A 21,633-nucleotide genomic window follows, 5' to 3' on the forward strand; every position below is an offset into this window, starting at 1 on the left:
ACCAAAATAAGAGGGATCATGCAAAACGCATGTTATTTTGTATTTAGCGCTGACCTGAATAAGATATTCACGTAAAAGACATTTGCATATAGTCCACAAAAAAAAAAAAAAAAAAAAAAGTTGCATTTATAAAAATGACCCTGTTCAAAAGTTTGTGATTTTGAGATCCATCTTTGCACACTGAGGACAAATGAGAGAGTCATAAGCAACTTTTACAGAAGGTTGAAATGCTCACTGATGCTCCAGAAGGAAATGCGATGCATTAAGAGCCAGGGGTGAAAACTTTTGAACAGAATGAAGATGTGTACATTTTTCTTATTTTGCCTAAATATCATATATATATATATATATACATATACATATACATATACATATATATATATATATATATATATACACATATATACAAATATATATACACATGTTTCTCAGACAAAATAAGTGAAACTGACCCTGATCTTCAATTTCAAAACACATTTATTGCCTTTTAATGTCGCACTGACATTACAAAAAGACAGTACAGGTAAGTGTTAATTTGGTGGTTTCAACAGCATAAACATATGCTTTTGCATTTTTATTGCTACAACAATTGCAAATTGAACAATAAAACAATATGACTGAAACCTTTTCTGAGGTCAACTAAAATGTGTGATTGGTATGAATACACACACTGATTTACAGATGAACAAAACTAAAGAACAGGATGTTCCAACTATTTTGCATAACAAACACAATGTTTTTGATAATCACTATAGAGGGAAACTGATTATTTCAGTTTTAACTGAAAATACAACTAAAACGTGTATAACTTTTGAGCCATCAAACTTTTTTTGATTTTCTTCTCTGCATATAGAGTAGGTAAAACCATCCTTACTCATCACTGTGATTACATTACAGTAAAGTGTATATGCTATTAAAATATGTATGAACTGTATACATTCACAATAATGTAACAGGTGATACAGTGAACACATGAATAACAATGGATAAACACGTAACAGTCCTGACAGCTTTAAATATCTAAATTCACTCTAAATCAAAACAATAAATAGATCATATTCAAATGAGGTCACATTTTGTTTGACATCAGCGGTTACAGTACCCTGTACTGTAATATAGTCTAAATCAGTGGTTCTCAACTCCAGTCCTCAGGGCCCACTGCTCTGCACATTTTGTATGTCTCCCTCATTTAACGCACCTGATTCAGATCATCAGCTCGTTAGGAGAAAGATCCATGAACTGAATTGAGTGTGTCAGATTCAGAAACATACAAAATGTGCAGAGCAGTGGGCCCCGAGGAGTGGAGTTAAGAGCCACTGGTCTAAATAATGTGCTTGTACATAAATAATAGGTATGATTGTTTTATGATTGTTCATCTTCACACTTTACATTCAAACCGGATTGCTTACGGTTTCAGAAGGACGGGCTTAAAAGGTATGGCTTTGTGCTTTTTATGTTTTAAGAGGACGTTTGTCCAAATAGGAAAAATCTGCAGCAGGTCTACTAAAATACTAAGAAACCGGACGGATGATTATGGCAAGAAGTGACAGCTAGCAGGACGGCCTCCTCAGGATCTTGGACAAGCAGTAAACTCGATATACTCGCCATTCTAGAGAACAAACAAAGAATAATGTAATAAAAGCACACTTCCACACTTTAAATGCAAAAACGCAATTTTCGTTGTGGAAAAAGCAGATTGCAGTCACAGTGTGTATTATGACAGTTTAACTGTCCAATATTTTAACATTCATGTAAGTTTTCAACACTATTTTCTGTTTCATTTCTGAAATATTAATGCATCAAAATTGCAGCTTATTCACCCTTCTTTTTTTTCCTCACAATTTATGAATATTAAAATGGTCATACACTGTCCAATCACAGTACAGCACAGTACAGCACGGCTCAATGTAAACTACAACTGCACCTGAACAGTTAAACATCAAGTGTGCTCAATGTTATACAGCTCAACACGCAATTTACCTCCTCCTCATCCTCCTCAAATACTGGCTGCAAGAAAAAGACGAAGGATTTTTTGTTAACTAGAAGCTGTTCATTTTTGTTGCAACTTCACTTACACACCAATCATGCCACAAAGACTGATGTTGTTATGAGCACATTCCTTTGCATCTCTTTATCACAGTGGTGAATGTTTCAATCACAAGACAGGACCATTTCCTCATTGTGTAAATAAAAGTAACATCAAGATGCCTTTCAAACTATTAACTACTGTATGCCAGAACCTGTTGTTTTTCCAATGGGAGATCAACTCACAACCCTTCCACTGAGACATGCACTTCCACATCACTCTGAAGCATGCACATTTTTAAACAGTATACTCTATCCTGTGTGTAGAGAGAGATAATATATATATATATATTTTTTTTTCACATGAAATGAAATAAATATATTGTCATTTTACTCTGAGTAAAATGACAAACTGTTTTTACCTTATTACCCTCATCTGTCTGATGCTGAAAAGTGAAGATAAATAATAAAAATAAATGAATAAAATTAATTGTAGTTACTCCATACATCATCTTAAATGTTTATATTCAGAATACTAAATATGTAATACATATCAGTCTAAATTAAAAAAATATTACCCACTTATCTAATAAATACTTAGAATAGTTCACCCAAAAATGAAAATTCTGTAATTACTCATTCTCAAGTCATTCAAAACATGTAAGACCTTCGTTCATCTTCGGAACACAAATTAAGATATTTTTGATGCAATCCGAGAGCTTTCTGACCCTGCATAGACAGCAACGATACCACATTCAAGACTCAGAATAAAGTTGATATTTTTGTTTTCTTTGCACACAAAAAGTATTCTCATAGCTTCGTAAAAGTAAGGTTGAACCACTGATGTCACACGGATTATTATATACTGATGTCCTTACTACTTTTATGTGTCTTGAACACTGTAGTTGTGTTGCTGTCTATGCAGGGTCAGAAAGCTCACGGATTTCATCAAAAACATCTTAATTTGTGTACTCCCATTTAAAATGAAAACTATGACAAAAAATGTTTGTTGACAAGCTATTTTCCCATGACTAAAACGAGATGAAGACAAAATGACAATATTGTCATTAAATGATAACTATGACTACATCAACATGCAATTTCATTGACAAAAAAAGACAAGACTAAAATGTATTAAAAAAAAAAACACTTTACCAAAAAATCCTTAATTTTGTAAAATATGCAAAATAATGGCAAAATATTACTGCAGACTACTGTATACACCTCTACTACGCAAGCTTCATGTGTGCGGTTGCCAGATATCTAAAGTTCAAATCAAGTGCTTTGTTTATTTTATGCAATCTGGCAACCAAGCGCACAAGCTTTCTCTTTATTGAGGAAGTGTCGCCACCGATGATCTAAAAAACGCCGACAAACAAGCTGGAGTTTAGCAATCTAAATGAAAGGGTCACTCAGCCAGTCTGTGTTCTCTGTCTTTTTTTTGTTTTTGTTTTTTATATAAGTTTAATCATTGTACAGCAGACCTGGGCAAACTCAGTTCTGGATGCTTCAACCCTGATTAAACACAGGTTTACTAGAAATCTACAAACAGGTCATTTTTATCAGGGTTAGAGGTAAACTCTGCAGGGACACCAGCCCTCCAGGACAGAGTTTGCCCAGGCCTGTTGTACAGCATGACGAAAATGGGACGAAGATTTTATTGACTAAAACTAGACTAAATTACTTCAGATTTTCTTTGACTAAAACTAGACTAAAATGCTGAGACTTGGTCAAAAATAGAATAGGATAAGGTTGACTAAACATGACAAAAACTAACAAGGAGATTTAACACAGAACTAAGACTGAGACTAAAATTGAAAAAATGAAAGAAGTCCACTTCCAAAACAAAGATTCACATATCATGTACTCACTCCCTTGTCATTCAAGTTGTTCATGTCTTTCTTTCTTCAGTTGTAAAGAAATTATGTTTTTTGAGGAAAACATTTCTATTTTTCTCCATATAAGGGACTGATATGGTGCCCCGATTTTAAACTTCCAAAATGCAGTTTAAATGTGGCTTCAAACGATCCCAAATGCTGTTGTAAACGATCCCAGCCGAGGAAGAAGGGTCTTCTAGTGAAACGATCGGTGATTTACATTTTAAAAAATACAATTTAAATACTCTTTAATCTCAAACGCTTCTTTAGCTTCCTTGCAATTTCTTTACAACTGAAGAAAGAAAGACATGAACATCTTGGATGACAAGGGGGTGAGTAAATTATCTGTGAATCTTTGTTTTGGAAGTGGACTTCAACCTTTAACTCCTTTAACACTAGAACGACATGAGGGTAATTAATGACAGAATTTTCATTTTTGGGTGAGCTATCCCTTAAATATATATCAGTCTGCAAAATAGTAGCCATATTTAGTGTATTTCGATTGACAAAATTCTTTTGTGGAGTTGACATGCATAACTTTAGTAATGTACATGCTATATAAACAAATTAATAATTCAAGCAGCTTTTTGCATGTAGTTTTAATGGAATACATGCTAAAAACAAAAACAAAAAAAAATCATGCCAACGAACCATTTAAAATAAACCATATATAAAAAGTTTAAATATAAGTTAAAATTTTGAAAAAGTTAAAATTTAATGACTATAAAAATGCCATGTGGTGTAACAATCAAGTAAAAGGTAACAGCATAACTGTGAGTGTTTTTTGTTTGTTTTTTTTTTATGTACTTTCTTTCTTTATATTTCAATGTAATATATGTTTTAAAAAAAACACATAGTACATGTCTGTGACATGTACTCTATGTTTGGCAATATATTAGTTTGTGTTACTTTATGTTTCATACCTGAGTTTGGTACAGAGCAGCCTGCTTTAAGAACTCAACAACCTCCTTACATCCAGTGGCTCTTGCCTAAAGACAACAACACAGAAGACACACTTTATTAGCCAGTGCACTACAAAAAAAAAAAAAAATCTTGCGACCATTCATACAGCTATAGATGTCACTGAAGGCACTAATTGCTTGGTTCTAATTCTTTATTCCATACAAATCTCCATGAACTCACCACTTCAATAGGCGTCTGTCCATCATAACTGCACATGGTCATATCAACCCCAGCTAACTGCCAAATCTCCAATGCTTCTAAGTCCCCACTCGCCGCAAGACTGTAAAATACAGATTAAAAGCTCAAACTGCCAATCAACAATCCAATCATGAAGTTTATAAACTGAAGACGACCAGTTAGGCATGTGGTCAACACATTCTAAAAAACAGATTTCCATCCATTAAACTTTATTTAAATGTACTATTTGCAAATCCACTCTAAGAGTAAGATTAGTAATAAAATTAATAATAAAAACATTGGTAACATTTTACAATATGGTGTCATTTGTTAACATTAATGTATTAACTAACATGAACAAATAACGAACAATACATTTATTGCAGTATTTATTAATCTTTGTTAACGTTAGTTATTAAAAATACAGTTGTTCATGTTTGTTTATATTAGTTTACAGTACACAAACACAACTTGTGATTTTAATAATGCATTAGATTAAATGTTTAAATTCATAAGATTAATACATGCTGTAGAAGTATTGATCATTCTTTGTTCATGTTAACTAAAGTAGTCAAAGTCCCCCTGTAGTAAACATTTTTATCCCTTAAAACTGATCATCAAAATGACATATTTTGAATGTAACTCAACCCCCCCACTACAGGGGGACTTTAACTAATGTTAACTATGAAACCTTATTGTTAAGTGTTACCAAACACTTGTGCTATTTATGAGACCTGCACAGCTCTGTTCCGGCATCCTCCATTTCTTCCCGGGAAAAATGAGCTCCAGTCTTCCTCAGCAGTTTCACAACATCCTTGTGCCTAAAGACATGGGAAAGTTACATAGTGGCTACGTTCACACTGTCAGTTGTTTTGGGTTTTGCCAACCGCATTTACTTACAGGTGTGAGTCTCGAAATGTCCCGTTCACACAGCAGCTTACAGTAGCTTTTTGAATACTGTCTGTATGAACGTGCAACAGGAGTCAAACCCGTATTCCTTACGAGTAACCATAGCATCAGTGACCAAAGTAATATCAAAGACGGCGACGTCTGTAAAACTGACAGTATTACCATTTTCTGACATGACCGTGTCCAGTCAAACCGCGAGTTCATCCATCAAATCATCATTAACCCACAGCAGCTTTTAAAGTCATAGGCAGAGCGCAAAATGGATGGTAGCGGCTCTGGTGGAGACTGGATATAAAACTTTCAGATGACAAGCAGCTCACTTCTCCGTCATTGTAAGTTATCGAAACCACAAATTAAAGCACGCAGCACACAGCAGACGCATGTTTTTGTGTGCGGCAGAGCGGCTCTCTCGCACTGTATGATGTGACAGACAACTAGTTGTCCAGTCCTGTTCCGTTCACACAGTGCGAGTTTTCTGAGAATGCGCTTGTGAGTCCTGAAAATTTACGGGTGTGAGTTCGGTTATAGAATACGGTTGTCACACCCGTAAATAACCGTACTGTGTGTGAACGCAACCATCACATACGGTCGACAACCGTATTCTGCTGCTGTGTGAACGTGGCCATACAGTCTCATACGTCTTTGTTTAACTGACTTCACTTTTAGAATTCACCTTTTGTGTTTCATGGAAGATAGTCATATTGTTTTGGAATGGAGGGTAAGTAAATGCTGTCCTAACCATGAATGTCTACAACCCTGCCAGTACAAATTGTTTGGGTTGCAACCCATCAGTTAAAAACTAGTGGTCTAGTTCATCTTAAAAACTGACTGTATAAATTACACAGCAAATAGTTAAATTAAAACTTTGAAATTATGCCAATTAGTTGTCCCAAAAAGTATTTTGGGACGATAAATCGAGTCAGCATCGATTCGAGATTTTCCGAACAACGCGTTTCTTTCTCAAATCGATTCTGAGCTTAGTTTAGAACAGCAGATGACACTGCTTGCTTTGGAAACAGCCGTGCTCCACTTGTTTCCAAATCCTTACACGCACTTGAACCTAAAATAATAGTTTATGCAATTTGAAAAGGTTAAAGCGAATTACAAGGGTGTTTACAGTTTTTACAATAATCTCGCATCATAAAAGCATTTTGAGCCGAGGTGAAATTACATGACTCCGCCAAACGCACAAGTTCTCTTCAGCACTCTTCTTCATGAGCATTTGAGTGTGCAGATAAAAACTACATAAGACCGCCATCTGCTGTTAAAATCTAAGCTCAGAATCGATTCCAAAGAAAATGACGATGCGTTCGGAAGATTTCAGAATCGATCCAGAAATCTATGCATTTTCCCATCCCTAGTATTTGGATGCTTAAATAATTTTTACCTGAAGCGAACAGCATTACGAAGAGGTGTATCACCAAAGCGATCTTTGGCATAGACGGTGGCCCCTTTACCCAGCAGATATTCCACCACGTTCAGATGCCCCTCACATGCACTGATGTGAAGGGGAGTGCGGCCATCATAATCTGCACAGCTCAAGTCAGTGCCCTTTATAGACATGAAGACATGAATAATGCTCTGTATCTTGTTTGGCACATATATATACATAAACTGACATCAGCTTTGCACCGTTAAAGAAGTTCACTTCCAGAATAAAAACGTACAGATAACTTACTCACCCCATTGTGATCCAAGATGTTCATGTCTATCTTTCTTCAGTCGATAAGAAATTATGTTTTTAGGATTTCTCTCCATATAGTGGACTTCCATGCTGCCCGCATGTTTGAACTTCTAAAATGCAGTTTAAATTCAGCTTCAAAGGGCTCTAAACAATCCAAGCCAAGGAAGAAGGGTTTTATCTAGTGAAACGATTTTTAAATGACAATTCATTTACTTTTTAACCTCAAATGCTCATCTTGTCCAGCTCTAAGTGAACTGTGTATTCCGGTTCAAGACAGTTAGGGTAGGTCAAAAAACTCCCATCCATTTCTCCTCCAACTTCAAATATGTCCTACATCGCTGCAGAAGTACCGACCCAGCGTTTACAAAGTGAACATGCAATGAAGATCAAGCGTTCTTTACGAAAAAAAAGGTAAACGGTGATGTAGGACGATTTTGAAGTTGGATAACAAAATGGGAGTTTTCTGACCTACCCTAACTGTCTTGTCACGGAATACAGAGTTCATGCAGAGCTAGATCAAGACAAGCATTTGAGGTTAAAAACTATAAATTGTAAGTTTTTTTAGAAAATGACAGATTGTTTCACTAGATAAGACCATTCTTCCTCGGCTGATATTGTTTAGAGCCCTTTGAAGCTGCATTTAAACTGCATTTTGGAAGTTCAAACACCATTGAAGTTAAATTCTGGAGAGAAATCCAGAAATGTTTTCCTTCGAAAACCTAATTTCTTTACAACTTTTAACATCTTGGATGACAAGAGGGTGAGTAAATTGTCTGTAAATTTTTGTTCTGGAAGTGAACTTCTCCTTTAATGTAAGCCAGGGGTCACCAAACTTGTTCCTGGAGGGCCATTGTCCTGCGGAGTTTACCACCAACTTTCCTCAACACACCTGCCTGGAAGTTTCAATTATACCTAGCAAGACCTTGATTAGCTGGTTCAGGTGTGTTTGATTAGGGTTGAAGATAAACTCTGCACAGAACCGGCCCTCCAGGACCGGATCTGGTGACCCTTGATGTAAGCTAATGTTTAAATAATTTTCACATTATCTGAACTATTTAAGACACACAGAAGTGTTTTTTTTAATAAGCCACAGAACAAAATTTTTCCTTTCTATTTAATAATCAGTGACACAATGACTTGCTTATCTAACCTTTCTTCACAAGGAAAAACTTTCAGTCGCTCTAAAGAATGTGTGCATATGTCCTTTTAAATGGGTGTCTGAACAGATATCAGTATCTTACCATTTCCCTTATGGCCTCTAAAGCCTCAATGTCTCCAATCTTAGCAGCAACGCAGACCAAAGTAGGCGTTAGTGCATCTCGTATGGCTTCAAGCTCCTGTGGATAATATTAATATTATATAGTAATATTATAGTTCATTCACTAAGAATAAAGGATGTAGTGATATCAAAATCTCAATACAATAATATCACAATATGATATTATTGCGTTATTAAAAAAAAAAAAAAAATGCTTCCTAATTTCTACACCTGAAAGAGATATTTTGTCAGCAATTCATACTGCACTTTTAAGCTTTTATTTTGACGTAAACAGCAGTACAGCTTTTATTTTGATGGAAACTCCAGATTCATGGAAATTAGGCTTACAAAAACGCGTCTCACTACAAATCTAGTGAAATGTTGTAATCATCTGCCACGAAAATAAAGCATAACTGATGGCCAGTGCATTCCTAAACATGTGCTAAACTCACAGTGCATGCAATAAATGAGTTCACTGCATTCATTCACTGTGAACGGAGCCGTTCTGAGGCATGGAAAACACCGGATCATGAGCTGATCGCCCGAACGAAGTGTATGCTTCGATTTGAAACACACAGCACTTGATTTGATGAAGAGATTAAGCCATGTTCTGCTTTTGGTTTTAGTTCATTTGACAGATACTGTGCCAAAGCATAATGGCCCAAACATAACTGTAAAGACTTTTTATGTTAGAATAAGAAGTTTAAATATATTTTAAAAATTACATTTTTTGCCTAGAAGACCTATGGTTTCATATCGTCATGTGACCATGATAATATCAAGACAGTTTTGCTATTGCAATATTGATAATACCGTTACATATCTACTAAGAATAAATCTTAAATTATTTGCAATTGCTAAATTAATTATTAAAATAAAGTTACAGTGCACACATACAAACGGCTTTATTTCTGAATGAATCAGCCGTTTTGAACATCCTGTCCATCTTAAAAAATAAATCCACGTAGGTTTGAAAAAAAAAAAAAAAAATCAACTTAAATGTAAAAGTTCATTTTTGTCTCTACTTTTCACTGCACAGAATATTTCTGAATATTTGTAAGAGCCAGATGTCCACAACAGGCCTAACCCAAGTAAAGTTACCAGCACAAAAACTCAAAATCAAGTCAATATCACACACCCCTACACCTGAGTGCTTGAAGTGCAAAAGAATGTTAGAAACAGAGAAACTGGAGGTTGCATTACCTCTTTACAGCTAATGCTGAGGGACTTGGCGATGACCTGAATAAAGCGACTGTCACTGAGAGAAAGCTTTGCTCCGCCCAGATCAGCCACCATCTCACCACGCAGATTACGACTCAGCATCTTAAAAACAAATAACAGCTTTAATTAAAACAAAGCAACATTAGGCAAATAGGCAACATTAGTTTAGGTTGTAATGTGTCAGATGTTGTGATCCTCCAATTAATAAATTACACTGGTTTAAAAAATTACCTTGAAAAATAAATTGAAATAATCTTAGCATAATTTACTTGATGGTTACACTGCATGACAATCATTTCTTAAAGGGGTCATCGGATGCCCATTTTCCACAAGCTGATATGATTCTTTGGGGTCTTAATGAAAAGTCTATAATATACTTTGGTTAAAAATTCTCAATGGTTGTGTAAAACCATTTTTACCTTGCCAAAATCAGCTTTGCAAAAATCATCCTGTTCTGGTCGAGGCTGCTTTAAATGTTAATGAGCTCTGCTCGCACCCATCCCTCTCTTCTCTCTGTGGAGTGATGAGCCTGTTTACTTTAGCCGCATTTAGCCCCTAAACTTGCTAACTAGCACGTTATTAGGAAAGGTGATTGCAGAGATTCATTAAAAAAATAAATAAATAAAAAAATAAAAATTATACTCACTTCTGCTATAAGTGAAGCTGGATCACGAATGATTTGTGCCAACATAGACAGGAGTAAATGATGACCACTATGTTCATTATTACATCCAGCCAACACCTCAATCGCTCAATCGGAGATATTCTTGTCTAACTTACACCCCTGCTCCAGCATCAAAACAATGGAGGTTGGACTGTGACAGCTGGTCTGAGTTAAAACGCTCATGTCAATCAATTATCGTGGGAGCGGCCTCTGTCGGTGCGACGCCACAAAGACAGGCATCTGAGAATGGCTCGTTTTGAAAAAGGGGATATTATTTTTACAGATTAATTAAAAACCACTGCATGGATTTTTATCATTATAGGATAGATTTTTACATACACTGCAAACACACATTAATGTTCAAACAAGATGAAAAAGTGAACTTAGCATCCGATGACCCCTTTAAAAATCTTGAAGTAGATTTTAAAATGTCTTTTTCCCATACCTTTTTCTTCTCTTCTGTACTGAGGTCTTGTTTTGCCAGCACATAGGAGAGTTTTGAAAGAGCAGCTTCTGGGGTCATATCACACCCAGCGACCAAACCAGCATCACTCAGAGCCTGAGAGGGAATATTAAAGGATTACACACTCCTGGAAAGACCCACATGAGGCCTTTCCCAAACAAACAACCATACCTGGCCAGTGGCGTATGAGGTTGTGACCGAGCCCCTGAGACACTGAGTGCAGTTGATCATGATGAGTCCTCTCTTGGTCGCTTTACGGAACTCATCCAGCAGGTCAGCACGGTTGTCTGGGGCGTTACCACTGCCGTACGTTTCCAATACGATCCCGTCCATAGGAGGCTGCAAGAAGGCCCTGACCTAATGAGAGAGAGGATGTAATAATGAACATGTTTATGTGCTGAATGAAGAGATTTGTCAATAACATGCAGCAAATAAAGGCAGACATTACCACACGGCCTTACAGTATCAGCAGTGATTCCTGGGAAGAGTCGCAGGAGACCCACATTACGGTTCATTTGTGTGTTGACAGTGAATTTGGCGGTTGTATTGGCTCGCCACACAGTATCCCAGTTAACTAAAGAGAAAAAAATAAAGCATAATACTCAAAATGACATGTCTGAATAAAACTAATAAGGGAGTTCACATGAAATGATATACACATTATTTATAGCCTAGTTTTTCTCTGTTCACAAAAGCGCTGCAGGTGCGTGATAGATGTGAATCATCATGTTCTGATGTTTGCTACTTTTTGCGCATGTTTAATCCCTGGAAAACAAATGTTGGTATTTTTAACAGGTCACAGACACTTATTCTTTCTAAAATAATTAAATTCTAATTTTAAATAATCTTGTCGGTTATTGAGCGTCGGTTGTCGGTTAGGAAAAAATAACCGAAATGTTTGTACTTCAACAAAATTAAACATTTCTTTAATTTTTTATTTTTCTTAAAAATGTGTGTATAGTTACTGCATGTGCAGTTTTTATATGAATTATGTTTCATATATGCAACATAATACTAATTGGAAGACAACACAGAATATTTATACTTTGAAATTAAATCTTCACAGTACAAGATCATTAAAGTGAACAGCAAAAATTAAAAAAAAATAAATAAATAAATAAGGATGACCAGTGACAGCACTTAAAACATACATTTCCCTTAAACATTCACATAAGTTTAATAACACATTTGACAGCTATCCAGTGTTGAAATTTAGATTACATCTACTCAACATTTGTTTCTCCCCATGTTTGAGATCTTCGAAGCAGTTTCAATCCATGGAATTAGGCTTACTGACAAAAAAAAAAAAATCTTTTCAAAACCAAGATATTCTGAAATCATGCGTTCTCTTTATGAAAAAAAAAATCTTTCTATTTAATAGACTCAAATGGGACTAAAATGGTGTACAAATATTGGCAGAACTGTAATTACTTTTGATGTCGACTTCAGCATTGGCTAATGGCGGCAGGTTTGGGGAGGTAAATGCGTTAAAACTTCCAGCGTCCACTTTGGTGACACGATTGCCTCTGTACAGCTTATGATGAAAATAGAGGCAAACCTGTAAAGAAAGAAAGAAAACCACTCAATGCAATCAGCTTTATAATAATAATAATAATAATAAGTATCATAAAAGTATTATATTTAGGGGTTCAAGTGCATAGCACTGAAACCCTATTGTAATTGTTAGAATGGTTACGGATCAGCGATCTCCACATAAAACTGATTGTGCAGACCAAACCGTAAGTCAAAGAGACTTGAAACTTGAGGGATGGTAGTACTTATACCGCTGACAACGTGACCCAGGCTCGCCTCAATTGGCCTGACGGGGGCGCTACAGCGATGAAAAGTATAAAATCGCTCATAACTCCCAAACCGTTGCAGACTCAAGTGTCTTATGTCGTTGGAATCCTTGGCTCACGCCAGACAGAACGGCGACGATTCGATTGCGAGCCTGGAGAAAATTTTCATGTATTTTGCATTTTTCGAAAACCTACTTTTGCAAACTAGTCCTAGGTTTTTTGCCCGACTGAAACCAAACCAGTGCAGAAAGATTCTCTGAAGAGTGAATATCAATAACTATCAAAAAAAAAGTTGAACATTCGACTCTCTGTCGCAAAGGGATGCCAAAATGTTCGAAAGGGGCAGGGACAATTTTAGTAAAAAAACTACACTTACGCAAGAGCTCAATCTGAGGTCGCAGGAAAAATATCATGGAGCTTGGACTCTTGGTGGTGCTATAAGACAGAAAAAATCAAAAATGGCTATAGCTGCGCAACCACTCGTCCTATCAACATGAAAATCAGTGTGCACGGTCTTGGTCTGAAGTGCCACAAGTGTCTGACGAAGTTTGAGCACCTGTTAGACAAGGTTAACGGAGGCCGATCGGAACGAAACTTAGTTGGCCTGTTCGACTCACCGCCCCAAAGGTCTGAGAAAAAAACGTTATGCAGTTTTTCACACATATGTGTGATATTTATATCATATGACAGAACTCTGCATTCCGGACAACTTTGCCTCTAGAAACACCGCTGTCAATCAAATCATTTGTTAAATGATTGACAAGATGTAAAAAAAAAGCCTACTTTTGCAAACTAGTCCTAGGTTTATCACTCAATGCGAAAAACAAAACAAAACAAAACAAAAACACTGTGGTACAATTCTCTGGACTCTCTAGGCCAATTACTATCAAAAATGTTGAAATGTACCCTTTGGGAAGCTATAACTGGGTTGTTTAGAGAGGGGGCCTGCCCGAATTTACCCAAAATCCTATAAAGCCTAAAGGAAACTCAAGACTCCATGATATATATATATATATATATATATATATATATAATATATATATATATAATATATATATATATATATATATATATATATTTTTTTTTTTTTTTTTTCATATTTTAAATTAAAACTAATTAATGATGAAATTATGTTCACTATTTTTAACTGCACTAAATATGTGAAAAATGTGTATCTTGCCTTTGTAGCCAAATGCAGCATGTGCAGCTCTCACAGAAAACAAAACAAAACAAAACACTCACCTCAGGGATGACAAACTGTCCTGCAATCAACAACGCCCCCAAGAGGTTGTCCCTCCCATCATTCCTCATTTCATAAATGGGCACCTGCCATATACAAGATGGTTGTGGTGAACAGGATGCTTGTTTATGGACACAAGTTCAAATGGTAAATGTAAAATGTTAGTTGGAAAAAACAGTTTGCTACCAAGAAAGAACGAATTGAGTGAATGATTTTAGGGTGAACTATCCCTTTAAAAAGTGCTACCTGTGAACCGGTGAGGATGACAGGCTTTCCCAGGTTCTCACACATGAAGGATAAGGCAGAGGCGGTGTAAGCCATTGTGTCTGTGCCGTGCAAAATGACAAAACCATCATATTGCTCGTAGTGTTTCTGTCAAAATGAGAGAGAGAGAATAGTTGTATAAATACAATCAAACACCACACAGCTTCCCACAGCAAATTTTAAAACAAAGATGATTAAAAAGGAAGCACCTCAATGTCTTTTCCAACCGTGGCCCAATCATCAGTCGTCATATTGCAGGAGTCAAGGAGGGGTGAATACTCTAAAAGTGTATATACAATCCTCTTATTCTGTTTGGACAGTCTGGGATGGAAAAAAAGAAAGAAAATGTTTTAAAAGCAGCAAAATTTTAATGATTGATGTGCAAGTCACTCAAACACTAAAGCAAAACTTCTTATTTAAACCAGCAAAGGCCAAACACGCGTTAGTTAGCTGGATCAACTAAACTAAGCAAACAACAAATATTTTTTACTGGCAGCAAGAGTTTGGCAGATTTCAAGGGCATCTCCCGTAGTTAAAACAAAAACTGTATGTGCGTCAATAGATGAGTAAATGTTATGAAGCAGCAGATGTCAGACTTTGCTCATCACTCTAGGGGCGGCTCAAGGTAACGAAGAGGGCAGTGCTGGGGGATTTACCACATATAGGAACCAAGAGTGTGCAGATTAGCATGGCCTGTCTTAATTAGAACCACATACAAATTTATGTTGCCTGGTGCTGTTAAAAAAGAAGTCCACTTTTCAAAGTACAAAGATTCACATATAATGTACTCACCCCCTTGTCATCCAAGACGTTCACATCTTTCTTTCTTCAGTCGTAAAGAAATTATGTTTATTGAGGACAACATTTCAGCATTTTTCTCCATATAATGGACTGATATGGTGCCCCGATTTTGAACTTCCAAAATGCAGTTTAAATGCAGCTTCAAAGGATCCCAAATGCAGTTGTAAACAATCCCAGCCGAGAAGGAAGGGTCTTATCCAGCGAAACGATCGGTTATTTTCATAAAAATAATACAATTTATATCATTTTTATTGTCAAATGCTCGTCTTGTCTTATTCTGCCTGTTTTCCAGGTCATGTCACTTAGGGTATGTCGAAAGACTCCCATCTCATGTTCTCCCTCAACTTCAAAATCGTCCTATATTGCTGTTTTACCTTTTTTGTTAAGGGTGTTTGATCTTCTTTGCATGTTCACTTTGTAAAGACTGGGTTGGTACTTCTGCAGCAATGTAGGATGATTTCGAAATAAATAATAAAATAAAATAAAATAATAAATAAAAAATAACTTTAATGAATCGTTTCGCTAGATAAGACCCTTCTTCCTCGGCTGGGATCGTTTACAACCACATTTAGGATCATTTGAAGCCGCATTTAAACTGCATTTTGGAAGTTCAAAACTGGGGCACCATATCAGTCCATTATATGGAGAAAAAATGCTGAAATGTTTTCCTCAAAAAACATAATTTCTTTACGACTGCATAAAGAAAGACATGAAGATCTTGGATGACAAGGGGGTGAGTACATTGTATGTGAATCTTTGTTTTGGAAGTTATGAGTTATAAAGCCCATTAAGATTGGTAAATATGGAGGAAAAAATGTTATATGTTTTTATTTACATTTCTTACAAACCTCTGCAAATATCAGAACAGGGAGAACCATTAAATTACGGTATTTGTAGAAGTAACTTGATTTCAGGTTTGGCATACAAACATTACACATGAGAGTATGTCAGAGATGCACCAATGTAAATAACACATAGCCAGTACAGCACATACAGTCGAGATCAGAAGTTATACACCTTGCAGAATCTGCAAAATGTAAATTATTTTACCAAAATAAGAGGGATCATACAAAATGCATGGTATTTTTTTTTAGTACTGACCTGTATTTTTTTTGAGGAAAACATTTCAGGATTTCACTTCATGTAGTGGACTTCAATGGTGCCCACAAGTTTCAACATCCAAAATGCAGTTTAAATGCAGCTTCAAAGGGCTCTAAACGATCCCAGCCAAGGAATTAATTGTCCGAGGAATAAATCGTCCTACTTCGCTGTTTTACCTTCTTCCGTTTTCCATTCGGCCATTTGACCTTATTTACATGCTTTGTAAACACTTGGTTGGTACTTCTGCAGTGATGTAGGACGATTTTAAAGTTGGAGAAAATGAGATGGGATTTTTATATTGTATTTATTGTGTTTGTGAATTGTGTTTGTAAAGAGAGTGCAGTGTAACGCTGTTATGCAAGAAAAATTTTAGATTTAAAAAGAAAAAAAAAAAATGTATCAATATCAAAGTTAACTGTCTTGTCTTTCAAATTGTGGGTCTCTCTCTTATTAGATCATAAGGGGCGTTCGCATATCTAGTCTCAGTATGACAGCCGCAGTGGACAGATAGGCTACCAAAACGCAAACCAGCGATCTGAATCAATGGCCTCAAGGGTCAGGGATAGGTGACCAGACAACTCGTTTTTCCCAGAACGCTGTTTACAAACAAAAAGGTACAACGATGTCGGACGATTCTGAAGTTGTAGGAGAAAATAACATGGAGTTTTTCAACATACTCTACCTTTTTGAGCCGGAGTACACAGACAATAAACTTGTGGTGATCTGAAGACATGATTTGTAGCAGTGATGGGAAGTTCGGATCATTTTACCGACTCTGACTCTTGAGTCTCGTTCAGCAAAATGAACAAATCTTTTTTCGAGTCTTTCCGTTCATTTTAGCAAAATCAGCGTCACGTGACAGCCCCATAAGATGAACGAATGACTCGAAAAATCCAAAGACTCGAAACAGGTGAATTAATTCCAGTACAGAACCTAATAGGATGCTGCGCATACGCGAATGAACGAATCACTCCCCGAGACGACTCGTTCTTCCCGAGTCACATTAAAGATTCGTTTAAAATGATTGAATCGTTCAAGAACGACCCGTGGACGTGTATACATGAGCTTTTGTGCTTAAAAAGTATACAAATTTTTATTTTTCAAAAACAATGACAGAACGTTTTGCTAGATAAGACCCCCTTTGAAGCTGCATTTAAACTTCATTTTGGAAGTTCAAATTCGGGGCACCAATGAAGTCCATTATATGCAGAGAAATCCTGAAATGTTTTCCTCCAAAAACATAATTTCTGTACGACTACAGACAGAAAGACATGAACATCTTGGATGACAAGGGGGTGAGTAAATTATTTGTAAATTGTTGTTCTGGAAGTGGACTTCTCCTTTAATTTGTATCTCTACACAGAAATGAAAATTGTCATAATTTATTCCAGTTTTGCCAAATTCAATCCTTGATTCAAAATTTGATTCAAAAGACTGAAGTCCACTATATGGAGATAATTCCTGAAACGTTTTCTTTAAAAAACAAAATTTCTTTTCAGCTGAATAAAAAAAAAAAAAGCATGAACATCTTGGTTGACAACGGAGTGAGTACATTATCTGTAAACTTTTGTTCTGGAATTGAAGTACTCCTTTAACTTAAGACTACCTAGAAAGTATATAACACAAATCATGCCAACATATGCAAGTACATATACATCCCACAAGGGCAAACATTATGCTTCCAGTACTACAGCACCTATGCAATAGAGGATCATCTGAGCAAGTGGGCTTCCTGTCAAAATAACACACATTTGGTCGATACATTTTGAGATGTGTAAAAATGAAATAGATAGCATCCTACAAGACACATTTTTTTTTAAGAATTCCTTTTTTATATGTATTTTTAGCCTTTTTTTTTGTTTTGTTTTGTTACACATTCTTCCAAAAATAAAAACATGTGGGCGAGTAAATAATGACTGAACTTTTATTTTAAGAGACAAACCTGTATTTTTGTACATAGTTAAATACAGCTAGTGTCTAGGATAACACCTTCACAAACTTCTAACCTGATCACATAATTGTGTGCACAAGTGTGAGAACCTACGGCAGCACCAGCGTGTTCTCCGGGGGCTTGTAGTATTCATACAGTCTGGTCTGTTGTGCATACAGCTCATCATGAAGAATGGGGAGTTTGCGTAGAGTTTCAACAAGAGCATTTGGTTCTGGAGACAGAACTGCAAATATAAAGAAAAGCCAAATGTTATGAGCAAAGCCATATACACACCGTACAAACTGTCACTAAAAATCTCTTTTAGAAAATTTCTGATGTCCAGAGAGGTAAAACCAATATTGCATCATGCACACCTGTAATGACGGCAGGTGTAAGGCTACAGAAAAAAAGCAGCAGCCTGTCTCTCATATCCAATGATAGAATTTTGGAACAATTTGTGGGGCGAGAACAGGACTTTTAAACATCACCTGACCTTGCAGATCCTGACCTTGAACTTTGATAAACTATTTAACAGAATGGAACTTTTTTGTGTTTGTCTTTCCAAACTACTTAAAAAGCACTATCATTTTTATCAGTGTTTATTTTAGATAAGCTTCTTTTTTTTTTTTAAAGATAAACACTCAAGTTTGTGAACCTATTCAAGCAGTGTTGCACAGGAAATGGTACTAAAGCCCAGACTCAGGAAAGATGAACTACATGTTTACAGAAGGCAAATATTTGAACATACTAAACATAAAATTACTAATAAATTCATAAAAGATGATCTGCTTCAGACCACCTCTGCTTGAATACTGTAAACAAAACTACTATTGAAGCACTCTGCTCATTCCCATTAATTACTTTATATAATCAAGTCAGCATAAATGCATTATGCAGACTTTCAGCTGTGCAATTCATTATCATTTGGATATTTATGTGTGTCTGTGTATAAAAAAAAAATATTTGTTGGTGTTTTTCTATTATAGAAAATGCACAGTTGCAGTTTTAAAAACTTTCAAACCCTTTTCAGTCAAAACCAAAATGTACTACTGAAAAGGTCAAGTTATGAAGTTATATAATTTGCTAATCAATAAAACTACCAGTTACTCCAAATCACCCACCAAATGTATTTATAACATGTTAATGACGAATAGCACGGAATATACAATCTGCTAAATACTTTATATTTAATTCTGGCATGAAAATAAGTAAATAAATAAATAATCCCAGACTACATCAAAGATTACTTATGTAAAGAGAAATTTATTGGTGCACAACCAAGTTGCATTTCCTTTAAGGTAAACAACCACAACAAAAAAGTTAAATAAATAATATATTTTAGTTATAATACACTACCGGTCAAATGTTTTTGAACAGTAAAATGTTTTACGTCTTTTAAAGAATCTTCTGCTTACCAAGTCTGCATTTATCTGTTCCAAAATACAGCAAATAACAACTGCCTATTTTAATACATTTTAAAAAGCAATTTATTCCTGTGATCAAAGCTGAATTTTCAGCATCATTACTCCAGACTTCAGTGTCACAAGATCCTTCAGAAACATTGTAATATGCTGATTTGTTGTTCAAGAAACATTTATTATTATTATTATTATTATTATCACTATTTAAAACAGTTGAGTACTTTTTTCAGGATTATTTGATGAATAGAAAGATCCAAAGCATTTACCCAAAGCAAAATTAGCATTTATCTGAAATACAAAGCTTTTGTAACATTATACACTATACCATTCAAAAGCTTGGAGTCAATATTTTTTTTTTGGAGGTGATAAAGACAATTAAAAACGTTACAGGAGATTTCCATTTCAGATAAATGCTGTTCTTCTGAACTTTCTATTCATCAAAGAAAACTGAAAAAAAGTTCACTCAGCCGTTTTCAACATAATAATAATAATAATGATAATAATAATAATAATAATAATAATAATGTTAATAATAATAATAATAATAACAACATGTTTTGAGCTGCAAATCAGAATAATAATAATAATAATAATAATAATAATAATAATAACAACAACAACATGTTTTGAGCTGCAAATCAGAATATTAAAGTGATTTCTTAAGGATCATGTGACTGGAGTAATGATGTTAAAAATTCAACCATGAAAGCACAGGAATAAATTACATTTTAAAATATATTCAAGTAGAAATCAGTTGTTTTAAATAGTAAAAATATTTCAAAAAGGTTCTGTATCATTTGTTTGCAGATGCCACAGATGATATGTATCACACATAATAGCATTAATACATTTTATGAATAAAATATCCAAATCCATTTAGGGCCACTAAATATTATCATGTGTGTACCCTCACTACTTAAACTGCTGCCCCGACTCTTCATCACTGATGTCGTTGCTGTTTTGAAAAGTGTGAAACAGCATAAAAATAAACCAAGAAACGTGTAATAATATAATTCCGTGTATAATGTGACTGTAGTGTGCAATATCAGACATCATATTTGAACTCTTAAGCAGTCAGGTGCGCGAGCGATGCTGATAGAGTTTACCGTTATTATGATACATCATTCCAATGGTTCCGCCGGTGTTTATGACAAGAACCCTCGCCTCGACATTTGGACTGATGTCAGGAGACTCCGAAGTGCTCGAGAACCTCCTGCGAAACTGACCAGCCGCGCTCCGGCTCAGAGATTTCTGCGACTGAAACGAATCTGGCTGATTTAACCTGGTCAGAGAAAGCGCTCGACTCAGCGAGGTCATGCTGCTTGAGGACGGAGCCGACATAGTGTGCTTCCATTCCGCCATATCTGACTCACGTAACTTTCCTAAAACCCAGCGACGCAGTTTCTTAAAGAGACAGTGTGTTGATATTGGACACTGATAAACGTACAGATGCTGCAGACGTACAAATCAGCTTACACTACCAGTCAAAAGTTTATGAACAGTAAGATTTGTAATGTTTTTAAATAATTCTCTTACAAAGTAAAAACAGTTATATTGTGAAATAGTTGTACTATTAAAAATAACTGCTTTCTATTTAAATATATTTTAAAATGTAATTTATTCCTGTAATCAAAGCTAAATTTTCAGCATCGTTGATTGTCTTCACTGTAACATGATCCTTCAGAAATCAATCTAAAATGCTGATTTGCTGTTCAAGAAACATTCATTATTAATTTGGCTTGAGAAAGCCAACTTACTGATCTACTATTTAAGAATATTATTATTATTATTCTTCAGAGCCAAATTTCGGTATCTATCTCCTCCTAGAGATTTCAA

The 21,633-nt window shown here is 35.5% G+C and overlaps 1 protein-coding gene across 11 annotated transcripts; it reads right to left on the minus strand.

Moving 5' to 3' along the window:
* Nucleotides 1-459: 459 nt before the first annotated feature.
* Nucleotides 460-21,174, minus strand: aspg (asparaginase homolog (S. cerevisiae)). 11 transcript variants are annotated; one of them, XR_007829527.1, is made up of 20 exons: nucleotides 20,904-21,174; nucleotides 18,491-18,620; nucleotides 18,143-18,178; nucleotides 14,754-14,865; nucleotides 14,527-14,652; nucleotides 14,283-14,366; nucleotides 12,673-12,799; nucleotides 12,474-12,533; nucleotides 11,703-11,815; nucleotides 11,413-11,598; nucleotides 11,224-11,337; nucleotides 10,097-10,216; nucleotides 8,877-8,972; nucleotides 7,339-7,502; nucleotides 5,777-5,863; nucleotides 5,046-5,145; nucleotides 4,826-4,891; nucleotides 2,448-2,471; nucleotides 1,981-2,342; nucleotides 460-1,609 (listed from the first exon to the last, which is right to left on the minus strand). XR_007829527.1 is itself a non-coding variant. In XM_051133183.1 (20 exons), the coding sequence occupies exons 1-20, from the start codon at nucleotides 21,157-21,159 to the stop codon at nucleotides 1,568-1,570; spliced, it is 2,070 nt and encodes a 689-aa protein (XP_050989140.1). In that variant the 5' UTR covers nucleotides 21,160-21,174; the 3' UTR covers nucleotides 460-1,567. The 11 variants fall into 11 exon arrangements, 7 of the variants coding, with proteins under 7 accessions (XP_050989140.1, XP_050989144.1, XP_050989142.1 ...); XM_051133183.1 differs by having other exon boundaries at nucleotides 1,981-2,007; XR_007829528.1 differs by lacking the exon at nucleotides 18,143-18,178.
* Between the last annotated feature and the right edge of the window lie 459 nt (nucleotides 21,175-21,633).

Source organism: Labeo rohita, chromosome 17, assembly GCF_022985175.1.
Source record: "Labeo rohita strain BAU-BD-2019 chromosome 17, IGBB_LRoh.1.0, whole genome shotgun sequence".
Lineage (NCBI taxonomy): Eukaryota > Metazoa > Chordata > Actinopteri > Cypriniformes > Cyprinidae > Labeo > Labeo rohita.

Excerpts from the sequence above, each read along its gene's own strand:
- aspg (XM_051133182.1), bottom strand. The coding sequence starts at position 21,159 with ATGGCGGAATGGAAGCACACTATGTCGGCTCCGTCCTCAAGCAGCATG. Across the intron at positions 11,338-11,412 it reads CCTCATACGCCACTGGCCAG|GCTCTGAGTGATGCTGGTTT; the intron begins GTATGGTTGTTT and ends ATTCCCTCTCAG. Across the intron at positions 4,892-5,045 it reads GACAGACGCCTATTGAAGTG|GCAAGAGCCACTGGATGTAA; the intron begins GTGAGTTCATGG and ends TGTTGTCTTTAG.